The sequence below is a fragment of the Papio anubis genome, chromosome 6 (genome assembly GCF_008728515.1).
Source record: "Papio anubis isolate 15944 chromosome 6, Panubis1.0, whole genome shotgun sequence".
NCBI lineage: Eukaryota > Metazoa > Chordata > Mammalia > Primates > Cercopithecidae > Papio > Papio anubis.
The window spans coordinates 45,076,840-45,097,011 of NC_044981.1; the positions used below are offsets into that span (position 1 = coordinate 45,076,840).

General features: G+C 40.3%; 1 protein-coding gene across 1 annotated transcript; it reads left to right on the forward strand.

Moving 5' to 3' along the window:
- Positions 1-5,221: 5,221 nt before the first annotated feature.
- ANKRD66 (ankyrin repeat domain 66) lies at positions 5,222-19,983 on the forward strand. Its single transcript, XM_021937351.2, is given in 6 exon segments — positions 5,222-7,563; positions 10,437-10,491; positions 10,494-10,519; positions 12,468-12,642; positions 14,256-14,484; positions 19,192-19,983. Coding segments are annotated over 6 exon segments (753 nt in total). The 5' UTR covers positions 5,222-7,494; the 3' UTR covers positions 19,391-19,983.
- The last annotated feature ends 189 nt before the right edge of the window (positions 19,984-20,172 follow it).

A 20,172-nucleotide genomic window follows, 5' to 3' on the forward strand; every position in this document is an offset into this window, starting at 1 on the left:
TGTAAAGAGAAGGTGAGGCCACAGATGCATGCAACTTTTTACCATCTGTCCCTTATTACAAGCTATTTGAGGGCAGGACCTCTGCTTCTGTACCCTTGCATCAACACATACTAGTTCCTCATCAGGTATTTGTCCAATGAAATCAAGCTGAACCTGTTGCGGGAAGTCAGAGACCCCAAATGGAGGGACCAGCTGAAGCCATGGCAGAAGAACATAAATTGTGAAGATTTCATGGACATTTATTAGTTCCCTAAATTAATACTTTTATAATTTCTTATGCCTGTCTTTACTGCAATCTCTGAACATAAATTGTGAAGATTTCATGGACACTTATCACTTCCCCAATCAATACCCTTGTGATTTCCTATGCCTGTCTTTACTTTAATCTCTTAATCCCATCATCTTTGTAAACTGAGGAGAATGTATGTCGCCTCAGGACCTTGTGATGATTGTGTTAACTGCACAAATTGTTTGTAGAGCATATGTGTTTGAATAATATGAAATCTGGGCACCTTGAGAAAAGAACAGGATAACAGCATTGCTCAGGAAACAAGGGAGATAATCTTAAACTCTGACTGCCAGTGAGCTGGACAGAACAGAGCCATATTTCTCTTCTTTCAAAAGCAAATAGGAGAAATATCACTGAATTATTTTTCTCAGCAAGGAACATCCCTTAGAAAGAGAATGCACCCCTGAGAGTAGGCTTATGAACGGCCCCCTTGGAGGCAGCCGTCTTTTATGGTCAAAGCTGAAGGGATGAAATAAGCCCCAGTCTCCTGTAGTGCTCCCAGGCTTATTAGGATGAGGAAATTCCTGCCTAATAAATTTTGGTCAGACAGGTTGTCTGCTCTCAAACCCTGCCTCCTGATGAGATGTTATCAATGACAATGCATGCCTGAAACTTCACTAGCAATTTTAATTTTGCCCCATCCTGTGGTCCTGTGATCTCACCCTGTCTCCATTTGCTTTGTGATATTTTATTACTTTGTAAAGCATGTGATCTCTGTGACCCATACCCTATTCGTACACTCCCTCCCCTTTTGAAAATCACTAATAAAAACTTGCTGGTTTTATGGCTTGGGGAGCATCACAGAACCTGCCAACATGTGATGCCTCCCCCGGACACCCAGCTTTAAAATTTCTCTCTTTTGTACTCTTTCCCTTTCTTTATCAGACCAGTTGATGCTTAGGGAAATAGAAAAGAACCCACGTTAACTATCAGGGGCAGGTTCCCCTGATATCTAATGCGGCAATGTGGTTTTTTCTTTTTTCCTAGGTGCATGTGGGAACCTGATTCCCTTTGGTAGGTGTGGAGAAACGTCATTGGTATGGTCCACAGACATGCGTGTTCAACTCCCTGATGACTGGTAAGTAGTCTGTGTATGGTCTGGGTTAACTGTGGGTCATACGGAGTATAAAAATTATACTTACCTCTTCTATATTAAACTCCGGTTAAAACAGAAAAGGGTTTGAGTGCCCATGGAAAATATGGTCACTGTATTCAGGACAGTGGTAAAATTCTGTCCTTGGTTTCCTGAAAAAGGAACCTTAGATGTAGACCTGTTAAAACAGGGAAGGGTCCGAGTAACCATGGAAAATATGGTCACTCTATTCAGGGCAGTGGAAAAATACTGTCCTTGGTTTCCTGAAAAAGGAACCATATATGTAAAAGTATGGGATCTTGTTGCAGCATTCCAGGAACTGGTCTTGACAGGGAATTATGTTTCCAACACTGTTTGGGATGATTGGGCCTTTGTGCATGCCATCCTAATACCTCCTCAACTTTCCTCTCCCACAGGGCCTTCGTTATCAGATCAGCCTCTCCCTTCAGCTACTCCTCCCCTACCTAAAGATACCGAAAATTCAATGTCTAACTCTAGTGACTGTGGTTTAATGTTACCCCCTGATGATCCTACTTTTTTTTCATGAAGAGCCGGTACTTGAAGCTCCCGAGGCCAGGACTCACACAGCCTGGGACCATATGGACCATAGATATGCTAATTCTTCCCTCTTCAAACCTTTGCAGCATTTGCCTCTGGGTGTTACCTAATGGCTCCAGGACCAAACTACAATTTACCTGTAATTCTATAGGCCCTTCCTGTCCACTTCAGCCCCTCACCCTCCTGTCGTTTCGGTTCCTCAACTGGTCACTTTGCCATCCACTCAGCCTGCTTCTCTGTACCCTTCTTCACACATAAATGCCTGTGATCACCAGTATACTTCTGCTTCTTCTACTCCTTCAATTCCCCTTTCTCACACTCCCATTCCAGTCTGCGTCGATATGCGCTGCTCAAATTTACTTTTTAAAAATAATTTAAGGATGCTCGTACTCAGTATCGCCCTACTTCTTCTTATGCTAAAATGGTATTACAAACTTTTTGTACTGAGGTCATTTTGCTCCCTTTAGACTGGGACCTTTTGGCAAAAAGCTGTTCTATCTCAGCTTGGTGGGCAGAGGAGGCCTGTCTGCAGGCTCAACTAAATTGAACTAATGGCATTCTAGTTACTCAGGCTCAGCTCACAGGTTCTGATAGTTTCTCTAATACTTATGCCCAATTAGGTTTTGATACTGTTATCACAAAACAAGTAACAAAGGTGTGTATGAGAGCTTGGGATAAATTATGTGCCCCGGGTCAAGCTCCTGTTTCTTTTACTACTGTTAAACAAGCTCAATTGCTTTTACTACCTAATATCATTTTAAACAAAGGAGACAAGACACGTGGCCCTGGGATGGTGGCCCTGGGATGGGCTCTGGCGGTGAAAAGGCCACTTCTGGGATTAATGTAATTTCTAAACAATGGCCCACCTACACCGTACACATTCAAGGAAAAAAGCTTTGATGGCCTAGTAGATACTGAGGCTAAAATTAATATTCCATGTAACTTTTATAGTGCTCCCAGTCAGCATATGATGGAAAACATGGGGTTTGTTCCTGGTCTCGGTCTCGGTCCAAAACATGAAGGGATTACTAAACCCCTCCCAGTTATTATAAAAGAAAACAGGACTGTTTTAGTGGCGGCTGCTGCCACGCTTCCTGATCCTATCCCTTTACAATGAAAATCTGACACAGCCGTTTGGATTCAGCAGTGGCCACTTTCTAAAATAAATAAATAAATAAATAAATAAAATAAAACTGTAGGCTTTAACTCAACTGCTTACTGAACAGTTACAACTTGGAAATGTGGAACCCTCTCTTTCCCCCTGGAATTCTCCAGTGTTTCTAGCAAAAAAGAAATCAGGCAAGTGGCAGATGGTAACCAATTTAAGGGCCACTAACACTGTAATTAAACCTAAGGAAGCCATCCAACCTGGCATGCCTGCCCCTGCTTTAATACCTAAAAATTGGCCCCTCATAGTTATTGATCTTAAAGATTGTCTTTTTTTCATATTGCTTTACATAAATTGGATTGTGAAAAATTTGCTTTTACTGTTGTATTAACTCCCATTTTGACTCCAGGAAAAGGGTAATGTTGGTTCCAGCTCGAGAAGGAATCTGGATTCCAGTAACTTTGCCCAGACCTTGGAAATCCTCCCACTCAATACATTTAATTAATGAAGTGTTACAGTGAATTCTAAAAAGATCTAAGAGATTTGTTTTTACTTTAATTGCTGTGATCATGGGCCTAATTACAGTCACTGCGCTGGCCACCACTGCCGGAATGGCATTACATCAATCTATTCAAAAGGCTCATTTTGTTAATGATCAGCAAACCAATTCCACCCAAATGTAGAATTCTCAACAAGGCATTGATCAAAAATTGGCTAATCAAATTAATGATTTAAGACAGTCTGTTATTTGGCTTGGAGCTTGGGTAGTGAGTCTCAAACATTGCATGCAAAAGCAGTGTGACTGGAATACCTCTGATTTCTGTATCACCCTGTATTCCTAAAACAAGACTGATCATTCATGGGAAATGGTCAAAGGACACCTTCTGGGTAGGGAAGACAATTTATCATTGGACATAACTAAATTAAAGAAACAAATTTTTGAAGCCTCTCAAGCTCACTTATCCATTGTGCCTAGAGCTGAGGTGTTAGATCAGGTGGCAGAAAATATTTATGGATTAAACCTCTTGACTTGGATTAAGTCTACTGGGGACTCCACTGTAGTACATTTTGGAATTATGTTTCTCTGTTTAATCAGCTTGTTTTTAGTATGCTGGACCAGTCAAAGAATCTGGCTTCAAAATTGAGAGAATGAACAAACTTTCATAGCCATGGCACATTTATATAAAAAGAAAGGGAGAGATGTTGCAGGAAGTCAGGGACCCCAAATGGAGGGACCGGCTGAAGCCATGGCAGAAGAACATAAATTGTGAAGATTTCATGGACATTTATTAGTTCCCCAAATTAATACTTTTATAATTTCTTACACCTGTCTTTACTGCAATCTCTGAACATAAATTGTGAAGATTTCATGGACACTCATCCCTTCCCCAATCAATACCCTTGTGATTTCCTATGCCTGCCTTTACTTTAATCTCTTAATCCCATTATCTTCGTAAATTGAGGAGGATGTATATCGCCTCAGGACCATGTGATGATTGCATTAACTGCACAAATTGTTTGTAGAGCATGTGTGTTTGAACAATATGAAATCTGGGCACCTTGAGAAAAGAACAGGATAACAGCATTGCTCAGGAAACAAGGGAGATAATCTTAAACTGTGACTGCCAGTGAGCCGGACAGAACAGAGCCATATTTCTCTTCTTTCAAAAGCAAATAGGAGAACTATCACTGAATTCCTTTTTCCAGCAAGGAACATCCCTGAGAAAGAGAATGCACCCCTGAGGGTAGGCTTATGAACGGCCCCCTTGGAGGTGGCCGTCTTTTACGGTCAAAGCTGAAGGGATGAAATAAGCCCCAGTCTCCTGTAGTGCTCCCAGGCTTATTAGGATGAGGAAATTCCCACCTAATAAATTTTGGTCAGACAGGTTGTCTGCTCTCAAACCCTGCCACCTGATAAGATGTTATCAATGACAATGCGTGCCCAAAACTTCATTAGCAATTTTAATTTCACCCCATCCTGTGGTCCTGTGATCTTGCCCTGCCTCCATTTGCTTTGTGATACTTTATTACTTTGTGAAGCATGTGATCTCTGTGACCCACACCCTATTTGTACACTCCCTCCCCTTTTGAAAATCACTAATAAAAACTTGCTGGTTTTATGGCTCAGGGAGCATCATGGAACTTGTCAACATGTGATGTCTCCCCTGGACACCCAGCTTTAAAATATCTCTCTTTTGTACTCTTTCCCTTCATTTCTCAGACCAGTCGATGCTTAGGGAAATAGAGAAGAACCCACGTTAACTATCGGGGGTGAGTTCCCCTGATATGAACCAGGACTGTTACAAATCTTAGAAAGGGTGATGAGATACTGAGCTCTTTGAGGGTGGGGAAGGGGTCTCATATGCATCTTTCTGGTTGTGATAGACACACATTAAACTCTACTCCCTTTTAAATGGTTGACAGCTACTGCTACTCTTCTCTTGGCTTCCATAAGACTCAATTCTCCTGGTTTTCCTCCTACCTCTCAGTGGTGCTTCTTAATACCCTTTGCTAATTATTCTTTGCTGCCAGATCTAAGGGTTTGAGAGCTTGGGTCTCATCTCTGCACTTGCTATCCTTAGATTATCTTATATACTCTTATATCTTTAAATGATACCTATATGCTGATAACTCCAGTATATGTATCTTTAGCCCAAAGTCACAGAACTCTAGATTCCTACTTGATATTTGGGTGTCTTGTAGGTATCTCAAACTTAACACATTGAAACAGAACACTTCATTTATACTGTCCTTCCCTTACCCAAACTTGGCCCTACCCCAGTCACCACCTACCACCAATGTCACCACCTTCCACCAGGTTCATCAAGCCAGAAACCCAAGGGTCATCCTTGATGCCCTCTTTCCCCCCAGTACTCATGCCTAATCCATTGGCAACTCCTGTCAATGTTCCCTCCTAAAAAACTTTTAATTTCACTCACTTCTTTCATGTCTATGGCCACAGTTCACCAAGTCACCATCCTTTCTTGTTTAGACTTCCACAGTAGCCTCCTCAGCAGTCTTCCTGCTTTCCATCTTGTCTCCCTTTGCTCCATTCTCCACATAATAGTCAAAGTAGTCTTTTAAGAAAATGAAAGTTGCACATTCTTCTTCACTGTTTAAGTGTTTCCAATGTCTGTTCTTTGTAGTTGGAATAAAATCCAAACTCCTTACCGTGTCCTAGTAGACCGGGAATGATCTCATCTTCTACTTGCCCCACACTCCATAAACCAGCTGCATCATCCTCTTCTTCATTCTTCATCTAAGTCAAGCTCCTCTCCTCCCACCACCCAGGTCACCTTCCCTAGCTCTTCAGATGCCTGATTTCTTCTCCTGTGCCAGGTCTCCCTTCAGACCCTCAAATGTCATCCCCAAAGGTTGCCCACACTCCTTTCCTGGTGTTGTCTGCTATTGTAGGTTGTTTGTTCATGGTACTTGTACAGGTTGTGAGTCTACTTGTGTACATTTATTTGTTTTCTTGTTTATTCTTATCTAGACCATAAGCTCAAGGAAGACAGGAACAATGGGTGTCTTGATCTTCACAGGGCCCAGTACAGTGGGGCTTGACAGATATAAGGCATGTGCTAAATATATATGAGAAGGAAGGCAGGGAGAGAAATGGATGGAGAATGAGGGACGTAGGAAAGAGAGTAAGAGAGAGAGAGTGAGAGAGAGGAACTCCCTTCAGAGAGAGGGAAAAAGAGAAGGAAGGAGAGAAGGAAAAGGTAGGGAAAATGTAGAAAGGAAGGAAGAAGAAATAAGGTCTTTTTGACCAGCATCATCATCAATATGGTAGATTTTCACTTAGAGCAAGTGGTAAAAACAGGAAGTAAAAAGAAAGCACCTAGGAATTTTTCATTGACCTTCCTCCTCCTCCTCCTCCTCCTCCTCTTCTTCTTCTTCTTCTTTTTCTTCTTCTTCTTCTTCCTCTTCCTCTTCTTCTTCCTCTTCTTCTTCTTTGTAAAAGCATCTACCCTGTGCCAAGTGTTTTCTAAATTATTTTAACTAATCATATTTAATAGCACTATGCAAAAAAAGATGTTAAAATTTCATGTTATTGTTGAGGAAAAAAAAAAATCTCTCTAAAGTTAAGGAACCTGCCCAAGACCTGACAACTGGTTCTGAATGTGAGGAGCCCAAACTGTCCCCACTCCCCTACAGGTCTCACATCTCCTATGGATACACGGTCGCTACGCAGCCTACCTCCGTCACAGTGTTACATGGGCAGAAAATCATTCACAGCTTTTTTTATTTTTATTTTTATTTTTGCATTAAATACTATTTGAAAGATCCTGTTAAGGGCCAGCACATTTGGACTAAAAAAGATGACTGGAACTGCTGAAGAGTTAGGATGTGAAACAGACTGGGGATCCCACCCCATCAAACACCTAGGGAAGCTGAAGTTGACTGGCTGGCTTTCATGCAGAAGGAGGAGTCAGTTTCCATGGCATGGGCACAACACTCCGGATAGTTAGGACTGCCCGCCAGCACAGAGCTCCTTGGATTTCACACAAGACAGTAAGTGCCTTTATGTTACCCTCTCTTATTTACTATAGTTATTAAAAATCACTGACATTTATTAGAACTGATATTTATTGACTACTTTGCACTTGATTTCCTATCTTTCTGGTAGAGACACATCCACCAGAAAGATAGGAAATCAAGTGCATTTAATCAAATTCACAAGGATTGGTTGCTAAAGGAACCAATTGATAAATTTCAGTAGTCAATGCTAAGCTAGTGAATTGCATATATTTTCTGCAAACAAATTGTGTTTGTTTTTGTTTTGTAGAAAGCTTCTAATTAATAGGTATTTTTAAAAGCAGCTTTATTAAGATACAATTCACATACCATAAAATTGGATTCATTTAAAATGTACAATTCAGTGGTTTTTGGCCTTTTGGTGTTGTGAAAGCATCTAATCTAAGAACATTTCATCACCCCAAAAAGAAATCCTGTATTTATCAGCAGTCACTCCCCACCCCAACCTCCATCCTAGCCCTAGGCTGCCTATGGTATACATTCTAGCTATCTAGATTTGCTTATTCTGAGCATTCCACATACATGGAAGTATGCAATATGTGGTCTTCTGTAACTGGCTTCTTTCACTTAGCATGTTTCAGGGTTCATCCATAAAGTATGTATCAGTACTTTATTCCTTTTTATTGCCAAATAATAATCCTTTATATGGATGCTCCACATTTTGTGTATTCATCTATTGATGAACCTTTGGGATATTTCCACTTTTGCCTATTATAAATAATGCTTCTATGAACATTCATGTACGAATGTTTATATGGATATCTATTTTTCTTCTCTTGGGTATATAGCCCATTGGAATAGTCAGACTTTCCCATTTCAAAACTTACTACAAACCTACAGTAATCAGGACTGTGTAGTACTAGCATGAAGATAGATATTTAGAGCAATGGAGTAGAATTGAGAGTCTAGAAAAAAACCCTTATATTTATGTTCAATTGTTTTGCGGCAAGTGTCATGTATAAAAATTAACTCAAAATGGATCACAGACCTAATAGTAAGACTTAAAACTATAAAACTCTTAGGGGAAAACACAGGAATAAATCTCTGTGAGGGAAAGGACCAACTTCATTCTTTTACCTATAGATATCCAGTTGTCTCAGCATCATTTATTGAAAAGACTGTTATTTTGTCACTGAATTGTCCTGGTATACTTGTTGGAATCAGGAAGTGTGAGTCCTCTAACTTTGTTCTCTTTCAAGATTGTTTCAGTTCTTCTGGATCACTTGCATTTCCATACAATTTTTTAGAATCAGATTTTCCATTTCTCTGGAAATAAATTTTGCTGCCCAATGCTTCCACTTGAATTGCAACTCATCCATGGGAAGTTATGGAATCTTGGCATGAACTCAAATGTGGGACAAATGAGGTTGGTTGAAATGTAAACCTGCTTGAAGGCTTCTATGAAAGGCAAGCGAAAAGACTTCCAGACACTGATTTAAAAAATGGTTTTGTTTTAGTGGCACCCTCAGATTAGAAACACTCTAGTGTTTTTGTTTACAATTTTATCATTGATCAAACACTCCGGTATAAGGGATTTTATTAAAATGAATTTTAAAAGTAAAATGCAGTCTGTGCCATCTTCTCTCTTACCTAACATAGTATGTACAGAGCATCTATTTCACAAAACATGCCCAATCCTTGTCCTGCACACCCCAAAATTCTGATTCCTTTTGGACTGAGGCCCAGGCATCTGTATTTTTAAAAATCCACTGCTGATTCTCATGTAGCCCCTCAGTTGAGAACAGCTACCACATCCTTACTCCCTCCTCAGCTCTCCAATCTTGCTTCCTGCCAGTCTATACCTTACTTTTTAGCCACAGAGATATTGCTACTCAGAGTGTGGTAAGTGAGCTAGTAGCACTGTGAGAACTTGTTACACATGCTGAATCTCAGGCCAGGTTCCAGACCTACTAAATCAGAATCTGCATTTTAATAAGATCTCTAATGATTTGTGTACATCAGAGGTTGCCACACTATGGTCTACAGACCAAATCTTACTCACCCCGTTTTTGTAGGCCCGTGGTCACCATTTAAGGTGCTGAACCTCCATGGGATGGCACAGACTCCCAGAGCAAGCCCAGGCAATGCCCTCTGCCCTTGCTGCCCTGTCAGCAGCCCACAGCTGTGCCTGGCCACTGCCCGGGCCCTGCTGGTCACCACCTACACAATGGGGACTCTCCTGGTGGCAACTGCTGGGACTGAGCAGTGGAATCTCAGTATGGGAGTTGGTGGCTCCATGAACCACCTTGTCTCCTGCCAACTAACTGGAGATGACCCCTCTAGGAGGAGAGAAAGCTCACTGGGATCTGAGCATCACTAGGGCAGAGTGAAACTGACCATCTCACCGACCAGGCCCTTCCCCCTCAGGCCTGTCCTCTTTCCACTAAGAATATCTCCAGCTGAGGAGATACCCTCCAGGGTACAAAGAAGGTAGAAAGATCCACCCCAGGAAAGTAGGGCAGGGTGAAGCAGGAGTTTTCTCTTTCATATGTATAATAGACTCTTGGCATATATATTTTTCTCTTTTTTTCCCCTCTTTTTTTTCCTCTTGGCCTAATAATATTTACTATCTGTAAAAGTTTATTGAGTCTTGGTTTACATATTAGGAACCACCTGCCCTTTGCAGTGTGTGACTCCAGCCACAGACATGGCTGTCCTTCAGCAGGGGATCCTCCACCTCCATCAGTTGCCAATATGTCTCTGACCCATCCCTTCAGGACCCAGCTTAGGCCACTTTTAGAGAAAGCTCCTTTTACTTCCCAGTCTTTGTGAATGGCTCTTTCTCTCTGTCCCCCAGGCATTTACGGCATTGTATTTTAATTTCTTTTATTTTCTTTCTCTCCCTCCAGGGCTGTTCACACATTTCAGTGCACTCACCTGGAGGGCTTACCACAACAAAGATGGCCAGCCACCGCCCAGAGTTTCAGATTCAGTAGGTCTGGGGCTGAGCACAATATTTTGTGTTTCTAACAAGTTCGCAGGGGCTGCTGCTGCTGGTCACAGTTAGTGAGGTTGACACCAGCTCCTTCTTGTGATCCCAACTTAAATCTTGAGATCAGAGACATTCCCAACGGCCCCGTCTCAAATGGTACTCTCTCTACTCTTGTTTTCTATCTCAGCTCCTTGTTTACACCAGCAGCTCTCAACCTGTTTGTTCTCAGAGCTTCTTTACACTCTTAAAAATTATTGAGAGCCCCAGAGAGCTTTTGTTTATGTGGGTTATAGCTGTCAATTTATTCTATTGGAAATTAAAACTGAGAAAACTTTTAAATATTGATTAGTTCATTTAAAAGACTGTATTAAACTTATTACACTATAATATAAATGACATTTTATGAAAATAAATGTATTTTCCAAAACAAAAGAAATGTGACTAGTCACATAGGTTTACGCTCCCCTGCCCAATCTCTTTAATATCTGACTTAAGAGAAGACAGCTGGATTCTTGTATCTGCTTCTGCATTCAGTTTGTTGTTTTGGTTAAGTGTTGTTTGGTATATAAAGACAATGTGGTTATACACACACACACACGTATATACAATATATATATACATATATACATATATGTGTATGATATATATACATATACATATACACATGTATATATAATATATAATTATATATTATATACACATACATATATACACATGTATATTATATATACCTATATGTGTGTACATATAATATACGCTTGTATATATTATATATATAAAGTTGGAAAAGGGAGAAATATTTTCAGATAATTATGGATATTGTTTGATACTATAACAAAATTGTATAAGTTGTAGTGTCTTAAAGGTTAGTTGCAATGTGCAAACTGAAATGGTATCAATGCACTTTCTATACTGTTTTATTAAAATCCATTGGTCTACCAAATGGATCTCTTTATCCATGCATGATTTCATAACATCCTTTCTTTGTCATGGAAAATATTTGTCTTTAGGGTGATAAATATTTTCTAAACGTTCACACATTTCATTGTACTGTATTCTAAAAACACATTTATTAAGTCATGTAATCAAAGATAAAGATTTAATAAAAATAATTCTTATCGTTTCATTTAGGATGTTCCTATGTAACTGGCTTTTTAAAATTTACTCTGAGTGTGTGGTGAATGGTATGCTTCCAGGTCCAGTTTGGTGTCATTGCCTTGCTTCATGCTAAGGCACCAGCAGTTTTCTGCACTATTGCTTTTGAGCCATCCGAACAATTGTCAACATAGTGAAACAAGGCCAGTAACATTTTAATATAATGAAAACAGCTTTGACTTCACTGATCCCCTGAAAGAGCTCCAGGGATTTCTGAGGGTCTACAGACCATAGTTTGAGAACTGCTGGTTTATGGCATAACATTAGTAACAATTTTTAGGTATTTATTTGTGTGATTGCATGTCCATCTCAACTGGTGCAACAATGTTAATACTGTTTAATTTTCATGGAGTACCTGCTCTGTATCCAATATAAATTTTTTTGCAAATTGACATTTATCCTTACAACAACCCTGGCAGATTATATCCATTCTACAGATGAGAAAGATAAGGCACAGAATTACACAACTAACATAAGGGAACACGACTAGAACTCTGAAGTAGGAGTAGGAAATAGCACTAGAGGATGTTTTGAGGCCAGGTAGCCGTGTGTCAGCCCATGAGTTAAGACATAATTCTGTGTGCAGTGGGAGCCACCGATAGTTTTAGGGTAGGGGACAGGCAGGCACTAACCACAGGAGCTCTAAGTGCACACTCATGCCACACACATGAGGCAAACTTAGAGGCAAACGCATGTGGCGGGAAAGGAAATAAATGATACAGAAGTCTGTGGGATTACTGGCTAAGAATAAAGGGTTACTTAGAATTTTCTAAGTGGCATGTCTCTCCCACAGTTGTTTTCTGTCATGGAATTGGCCAAAATGTCAGACATGACAAAGCTTCACCAAGCTGTTGCTGCAGGAGACTATAGCTTAGTGAAGAAGATTTTAAAGAAAGGTCTCTGTGACCCAAACTACAAAGATGTAGACTGGAATGACCGGACCCCACTTCACTGGGCTGCAATCAAAGGTGAGTGGGCAATGCTTAGGTAGATCTGCCCCTTTGAGTCCACCATTCATGAGGCTATCAACCAATAGGCTATGTGGGGGAGTGGAACAAACATTTCTTTAGAGCCAGATGGAAACTTCATTTCATTTTTTTTTCTTTTTTTTGAGACAGAGTCTCGCTCTGTCATCCAGGCTGGAGTGCAGTGGCACAGTCTCAGCTCACTATAACCTCCATCTCCTGGGTTCAAGCGATTCTCCTGCCTCAGCCTCCTGAGTAGCTGGGATTACAGATGCGCGCCACCATGACGAGTGAATTTTTGTATTTTTAATGGAGAAGGTGTTTCTCCATGTTGGCCAGGCTGGTCTTCAACTCCTGACCTCCAGTGATCCTCCTGCCTCAGTCTCCCAAAGTGCTGGGATTACAGGCATGAGCCACCACGCCCAGCCCCAGATGGAACATTTTAATCCTGACATCACCGCTTACTAGTTGTAGTACCTTAAGCTAGTTATTTAATGTCTCTGGGCCTGTTTATTCACCTAAATATTATGTGCAAGAATGCCACTTTGGAGCCCTGTGATGGGAATTCAGCAAAATAATGAGTGTACAGTGCCTACCGTATAGTCTGCTCTCAGTTAATATTAGTCCTTTGCCCTCTCAACCTTTAACAGGAATAGAACATCACAAAGAAGGATAGGGACTTTGTTTCATTCATCATTGAATCCCCCACGCCTTACATAGCTCAGTTACAGAATTGGAGGAAGGTAGTGGCAAAAACTCCGGCAATGGGCTTCTCAAAGGCTTTGGCAACAGAAAGCCATTAAAGAATGTTAAGTAAGAAAGTATTATGGTCAACTTTGCTTTTTAAACATTTATTGTGATTCCTGTGTGGAGAATGGGTTGACAAGAAGCAAGACTGGCTGCAGAGAAATTAATTGGGATATTTTTGCAAAAATCTAAGTGCAAAGTAATGGTAGCTATACCAAAGCACCTTTTAGTGAACATTTGCTATGTGCTGGGTACTGTACTGTGTACTTCATGTCTGTGATTTCGCCCGCACTCTACAAGAATTCAATGATATAAGGGGTAATATCATTAATTTGCAAATTAGGAAACTAGCCTCAGATATTTGTTTCTTATCTGAGGTGCCACTTGTTAGCAAGTGGGATTGGCAGGATATGAAATCACATCTATCACATCTAGAAAGCCTGTGCTCTTAACCTGTGCTAGCTATCATGTAAATAGGACTTAAAATATTTGGTTTTGGCTCAGTGTTGAGACTGTCAAAAACAGAGTGGGCCTTACCAATAGACAGGTATAGTGTGGCTTGGGAGAGAAAGCAAGATTCCTGGGCAGGGCCTGTGGCAATGCACAGGGTAGGGGAGTGTCCTGGAAGGAGGACAGGGAAGGCTTGCAGGGCTCAGGCCCTGGGTGAGAACTAGGTTCGTGGGGTAAGGTAGGGCACTGAGTTCCTGGTGAGAAGAGGGAAAAGGGAGGAGGGGATGATGATAGGAAACTGGAGGCTCCTCAAAGGCAAAGGTTCCCTTTCCATTGTGTTACCTAGGCTGGCCCTGGCCTCAGGCCACTCGGGACATCTTTATCCTAACCTCATCCTGTTTCTTCTTGGTACCTTTAAGGGCAAATGGAGGTGTTACGGCTCCTGATAGAATACGGAGCCAGGCCCTGCCTGGTTACTAGTGTGGGCTGGACCCCAGCTCATTTTGCAGCAGAATCAGGCCATCTGAATGTACTCAGAACTCTCCATGCATTGCACGCTGCCATCGATGCCCCCGACTTCTTTGGAGACACACCAAAGAGGATTGCACAGATCTATGGGCAGAAAGCCTGTGTGGCATTTCTGGAAAAGTAAGTTTATTTTTTTTCCATCTATAGAAGGAGCAGAGGAACAGGAGTCTGTGATCAAGATCTTGTCTGATTCTGTGGTCTCAGGTCAATGAAAGTGAAATGAGGAAATCCAGCCAACAGATGATTATTTTATTGATTTTTTTAGTTGAGTTATTTTTATTAATGTTTCACTTGAAAGACTAGTTTGGGGGTCAAAATTATATTAACATGTTGTTTTAGATTATGCAGAAATTATCTCAGGTAAGAAAATTGGGATACCAAGTTTGAAGATGGGACATGGTGCAAGAATCATGACCTTCAGCTTTCTGAAAGGCATCCAAACTGGCTGTGTGACCTTGTGCAAGTCACGGCAGCTTCCTGACCCTCAGTTGTCTCATATTTAAAGTGAGGCAGGTGAATTAGACTTCAATTTTTCAGTACCCTCCTATCTTTTAAAACTTCTATGTTCATCTGTGAATGCCCTACTTATAGGCACACCAAAGAACTTATCTATCTAGCACCTGTTTATTTTTTTCGCTCAGCCAAGCATTCAAACATAATTAAGCACCAATAATTTACATAACAGTTATAGCTCTGAGAGGGATTGAACAAAATTTGGAAACTTAGAATTTGATTGTTTCGACAAGCAATTCATACAAGAGAAAGTACGGTATCAGAGTGAGGGCATCATTGCTTGGAAACCAAATGATATAGACTATAGACAGCAATGCCATCTACAGGGGCAGTTCATGGTGGGGTGCCCTCCGAAGAACCTGAAAATGCAGTTATCTTCAGAGAGTTGAACAAGTGAAAATTTTGCCTGTGGTGAGGTTAGTTATCCATAGAAGTAACCCAAGAGACATTCTCTTAAAGGTAATGTCTTACATTAAAAATATCCAATATCACAATTGAGATGATTTGGGGAGTAAAGAGGCAGAAACTTGAGTCCTGACTCACGGATTCACTTTTCCCCAACTTCATCCATCATCTCCTACATTCAATGATCTCCATCCTCTGTGGACCTCAGCATCAGCAGACATTGTTCTCTGAACTTTTTAAAATCCTAACATACCACAATGTGACCATAGCTCTCTTCACTTTATCAGTTCCTGCATTATCACCAGGTCTTGAATTCATCAAGATATCTTGTCATTCAACTTCTCCTTTTTCTCCTATCTATCACCTTCTTGAAGGTCTCACTAAATTTCCTCTACCATATGAGTACCATAATACATTTCATTGTTCCACTCTCCTCCCGCTATTCCTGCTATTAATTCTCAACCCAGCATGTAACCCGGAATTCCCAACCTTAGATGAATCTCTGTCTTCTCCACGTTTATGCTTGTTCAGCTAGAGAAAATCCCACATGTCAATATATGGGTATCACCAGCAGTTTGAATATTTCCACTTTTATCTGAGCCCTCAGAGCAGCTTGGCTATCTCTTCCTGTCCTACTCCCTCATTGGCAGTTCTAAAGCAACATCACACCTCAGCCTGGCTTTCAGAGGTATGCCTTCTACTTTAGAAAAAATATTGAGCCATGAGTTACAAATTTTTCAACGCTCACACCTGCAGATTTTATGTATATTTACATCAGCTCCTTCTTGCCGTCCTGTCCCTCCTTTGTAAAGTGTTATCCCTCCATATAGACTCTTGATCCAATCCTTCATGTCTTCTAGAAGGCCATTCATTATTCGTGTATTCTTTGTTACATCTTTACTCTTTCTCTTGTATTTTTAGTGTTTTTTCCTTTCCCTTGACTTCTTTCTGGACTGTGAACGTGTTCAAATAGGTATTATCAAACAAACAAAAAGTTAGAGGCCCTTCTGAATTCCTCTGTGTCTTTCTTCTTCCCTACACTTTTAAGCAACTTAAAAGCTAATCTACTTTTTTTAATCCAAAAGGAAAAACACTTATCCTCTCAGAGTGTCTAACATGTTTTATAGTAATAATTTGTGTAAAAACATAGAATCTTTGAATAGTTTCTGTATTTTTATTGTGATAAAAAACTCATAACATAAAATGTACCATATTAACTGTTTCTAAAGTATACAGTTCATCAGTGTTGTGTACATTTACATTGTTGTGAAACAGATCTCCAGAACTTTTTCATCGTGTAAAACTGAAACTCCATACCTATAAACAACTACCCTCTCTTTCTTCTCCCCAGTGGAATAGAATTTTGACTCTATATAAACCAAGAAACACCTGAATTCTTTAGTAGTTCGTGTTTGCAAGATCTAAGATCATGATAAACGTTAGGTCCTAAAATCTTGGGGAGAGACAACATGTCCTTCCTCTGCCTTGTTAGCAATCAAATTGAGTAGGTTTTAAATGTCTGTTAATTGGAAGGGTTTGTTATTTCATTTTCAGCCAGAGGAAAGAGGTGCATTTTAAATATCAAAATTAGATCAGCTTTGAGTTTGTACTAAACTGGGAACGTAATAGATTTTCATAAATTATGTGTGCCTTTTTGGAAATGTCAACTGTCTTTATGTCTGCTTGTAAAAGTTTCAAAATATGTTTTTCTCTCAAAAAGGCAACATTGTTTCATTTGCTTGAATATTATGATAGGAATGCTTACTGATATTACTTGATAGTCATATGTAGCCTTGGAACTTTAACATATATATATATCTCTCTCTCAGTATTAATCATGATAGTTGTACTTCTTTGAAACATTACATTTGAGGAAAGTAATCTACGCAGTTGTCTCCACTTCTTCATCCCTCACCCACGCTTCAGACTTCTTCCCCGATCCTCATACTGAATCAGCTGTCACTCAAGTCATTAGGGATCTCCTCACGGTAAATCAATTGCCTCTTCTCAATTCACATCTTACCTCCACTTAATTCGGTATTTAATATTCCTGAAACCCTTCTCCCTTGTTTTATCTGATGCTATTCTCTTTTAGTTTTTCTTCTACTTCTCCTATAATTCCTTATGACTTTTAAAATGTGCTTTTTCTAAGAATAAATCTCATGATATATTCTTGCATGCCTTTTAAATTCTGACATTCCTCAGGGTCCTGCCCTTGACTGTCCTCTACTGATTCTCTCTAAGTAATCCCAGCCCCTCCCTAGTGACCAGAGATCAACATGAAATATGACCCCAGCATAACTGAAATGCAGGAGGGGTGCTTGCCTCTGAAGAGTGGGGAGTGCTGTTACCAAGAAAAGTAGGCAGTGTTGAGCCGGCAAAAACAACAAAGTCACATCAGTCACATCACGTGTGAGTCATTTCTACTTATCATCAGCTCCCACTAAGAACTTCCCTTCTGACAGTTAGAGGGTTTAGGGAGAAGAATCCTGAATTAAGGGGGGATTAACCTGGATCTTGAAAGCTAGCAGGCTAGTGGAGGAGGTGAAAAACTGTTAATTTGGAGTGAAGGCACCAAGTTGGAAATGTGCATAGGTTGTGTGTATATGTGAGAAGGCAAGGGATAGTGGAGGGACAGTGCAGGGACAGTGCAGGGATGAGTGGCCTGGCTAAGCAGAGCATTCACACTAGAGAGGAATGGAGGATAAGGTCAGGTGAGGGGGAGGGTGACCACAGTGAGCAGGGCAAGCAGAAGAATGTGAGCTCATCAGGGGAGTCACAGGCTGAAATAGATGCATTAGCAATTTACTAGTGTAGTAGAGGAGTTGGCAGTGGTACTGTGTGGGATTGAAGAATGCTAGACTTCAGGCAAGGGGATCACTTAAGGAATGTCTTATTGATTCACATTAAACCACTCATTTAGCAAATATTTTTGAGTTCTACTATGTGTGTGTCATTGAGTTAGACACTAAAAACGACCTAAAATAAACCAGATACAGTGCTGGACATCAAGAAGTTTAACTGTTTGGGAGAGGAAATAACTTGTTTACATAAATAACACTAATATAAGACAGAGAGTGACTAGGCAGAGGAAGGACATGGTGTGGTCTGAAGACTGAAAGGTCACTTCCAGCTTAGGGTGAAAGACTAGCGAGTTTGCTGTCCTTTGAATGAATTGTGCTTTTAATAATGGTTTGCACTTAAGATGCTATTTGCCTTCCCTATACCATTATCTACCCTCTTAAATTCCATTTGTCCTCATATTGGTTCAAATTTTCTCTCTGTAAAGTGACTTTTCCAAGTGCCTTTAAGCAAGTCACATACTCACCTTTGGCCTCATACAAAACTATATATGTGTATATTTCCCATTGTCTATGTGTGTATAATGCTCTATTTATCTAATTGTCTATTTATCCATCCATATATCCATTTAAAATTATATATTTTTTACATAATCCATACATACATATAATACATATGTGATTGTGAGTGATTCTCGTTTTCTTCCTTATATGTTTCTGTACTTTTAAATTTTATACAAGGAACACACATCACTTTTACGGTTATGAAAAATAAAACTAAAAATAAACAAATGAAAACAGTCTCCCAATAATCTGCAAGCTGCTCTATAAATGTGAGCATTTCAAGAATCAGTAGCATTTTCTTCAAGCTGAGTGACTATCTTTGAGTCTGTTAACATCTCACTGGGGTCACACAATGTTTCTCCGCGTGCAGGTAGTTTCTTTAGTGTCTGAGACCTTCCCTAAGTGTATGCTTGGAAATGCTCAAACTTGGCCTCCTTCCTTCTCAACTGAATTGCTGTGTGCAGAACCTGTGAATAGAGGCCGATTCCCAGGCTGGGACAGGCCCTCCTGCTCCAAGTTCAGAAGCCCCTTTCTTCTTTCCTAGGGCAGAGCCCGAGTGCCAAGACCACCGCTGCGCTGCCCAGCAGAAGGGGCTGCCTCTGGATGAGCGCGATGAAGACTGGGATGCCAAGAAAAGGGAGCTGGAGCTGTCTCTTCCTTCCCTAAATCAAAACACGAATAAAAAGAATAAGAAAAGTCGAGGCCCTACCAGGCCCAGCAATACCAAGGGGAGGAGAGTATGAGAACTTAACCGTACGTTTTCTGGCAGGGAACTTTTCCTGCCTGAATTGAGGCTGTTAGGCATGGTGGCCTTTCCATGACTTTACTTACAGACCCGTACTCATCTGGCTTCTGCCAAAAGCCCATGGACCTGTCATTAGGTGCTGTCTACATGGGCTGTTGTTTCCTGGCTAGCACCTACTGTGTACAATAATTGCCAGGAGAGGACAAAACCTGCTTGCATTTTGTCATCAGTGTCATCTGTTTGCACGGTCAGCATCTTTTGTCCCTTGCCCCCCAACAATGATAGAATTTCAGGGGAAAGGAAACTCTGGCATGAATTAACTTCATCCCTGATAATGAACGAGAGATAATGTAAAATAATGACATGTGATTATAGGCCTACTTTTTCAACTGTAAATTTTGGAAAATTAAATTCAGATCAGATAATTCCAATAAAAAATTGCATCCAGATTGAGATGCAAAATACACATTAGATTTCAAACACTTAGTACAAAAATATAAAATGTCTCATTAGTAATACTTAACATTGATTACACATTAAAATGATAATATTTTGGATACTGTGTTGAATAAAATATATCACCAAAATGAATTTTACCTTTTTCCTTTTACTTTTTAAAACATGTGGCTACTAGAACGTTTAAAATTACCCATGTGTTTTTTATTTTATTTCTATCGGACAGCATTGCTATAGAACCCAAACAGCATGTTAAGCCCCTCCTAGGAGACTAGTCTGGTATATTTTACTTTCCCTGGCTGCTCTGCATTTTAGTTATACTAA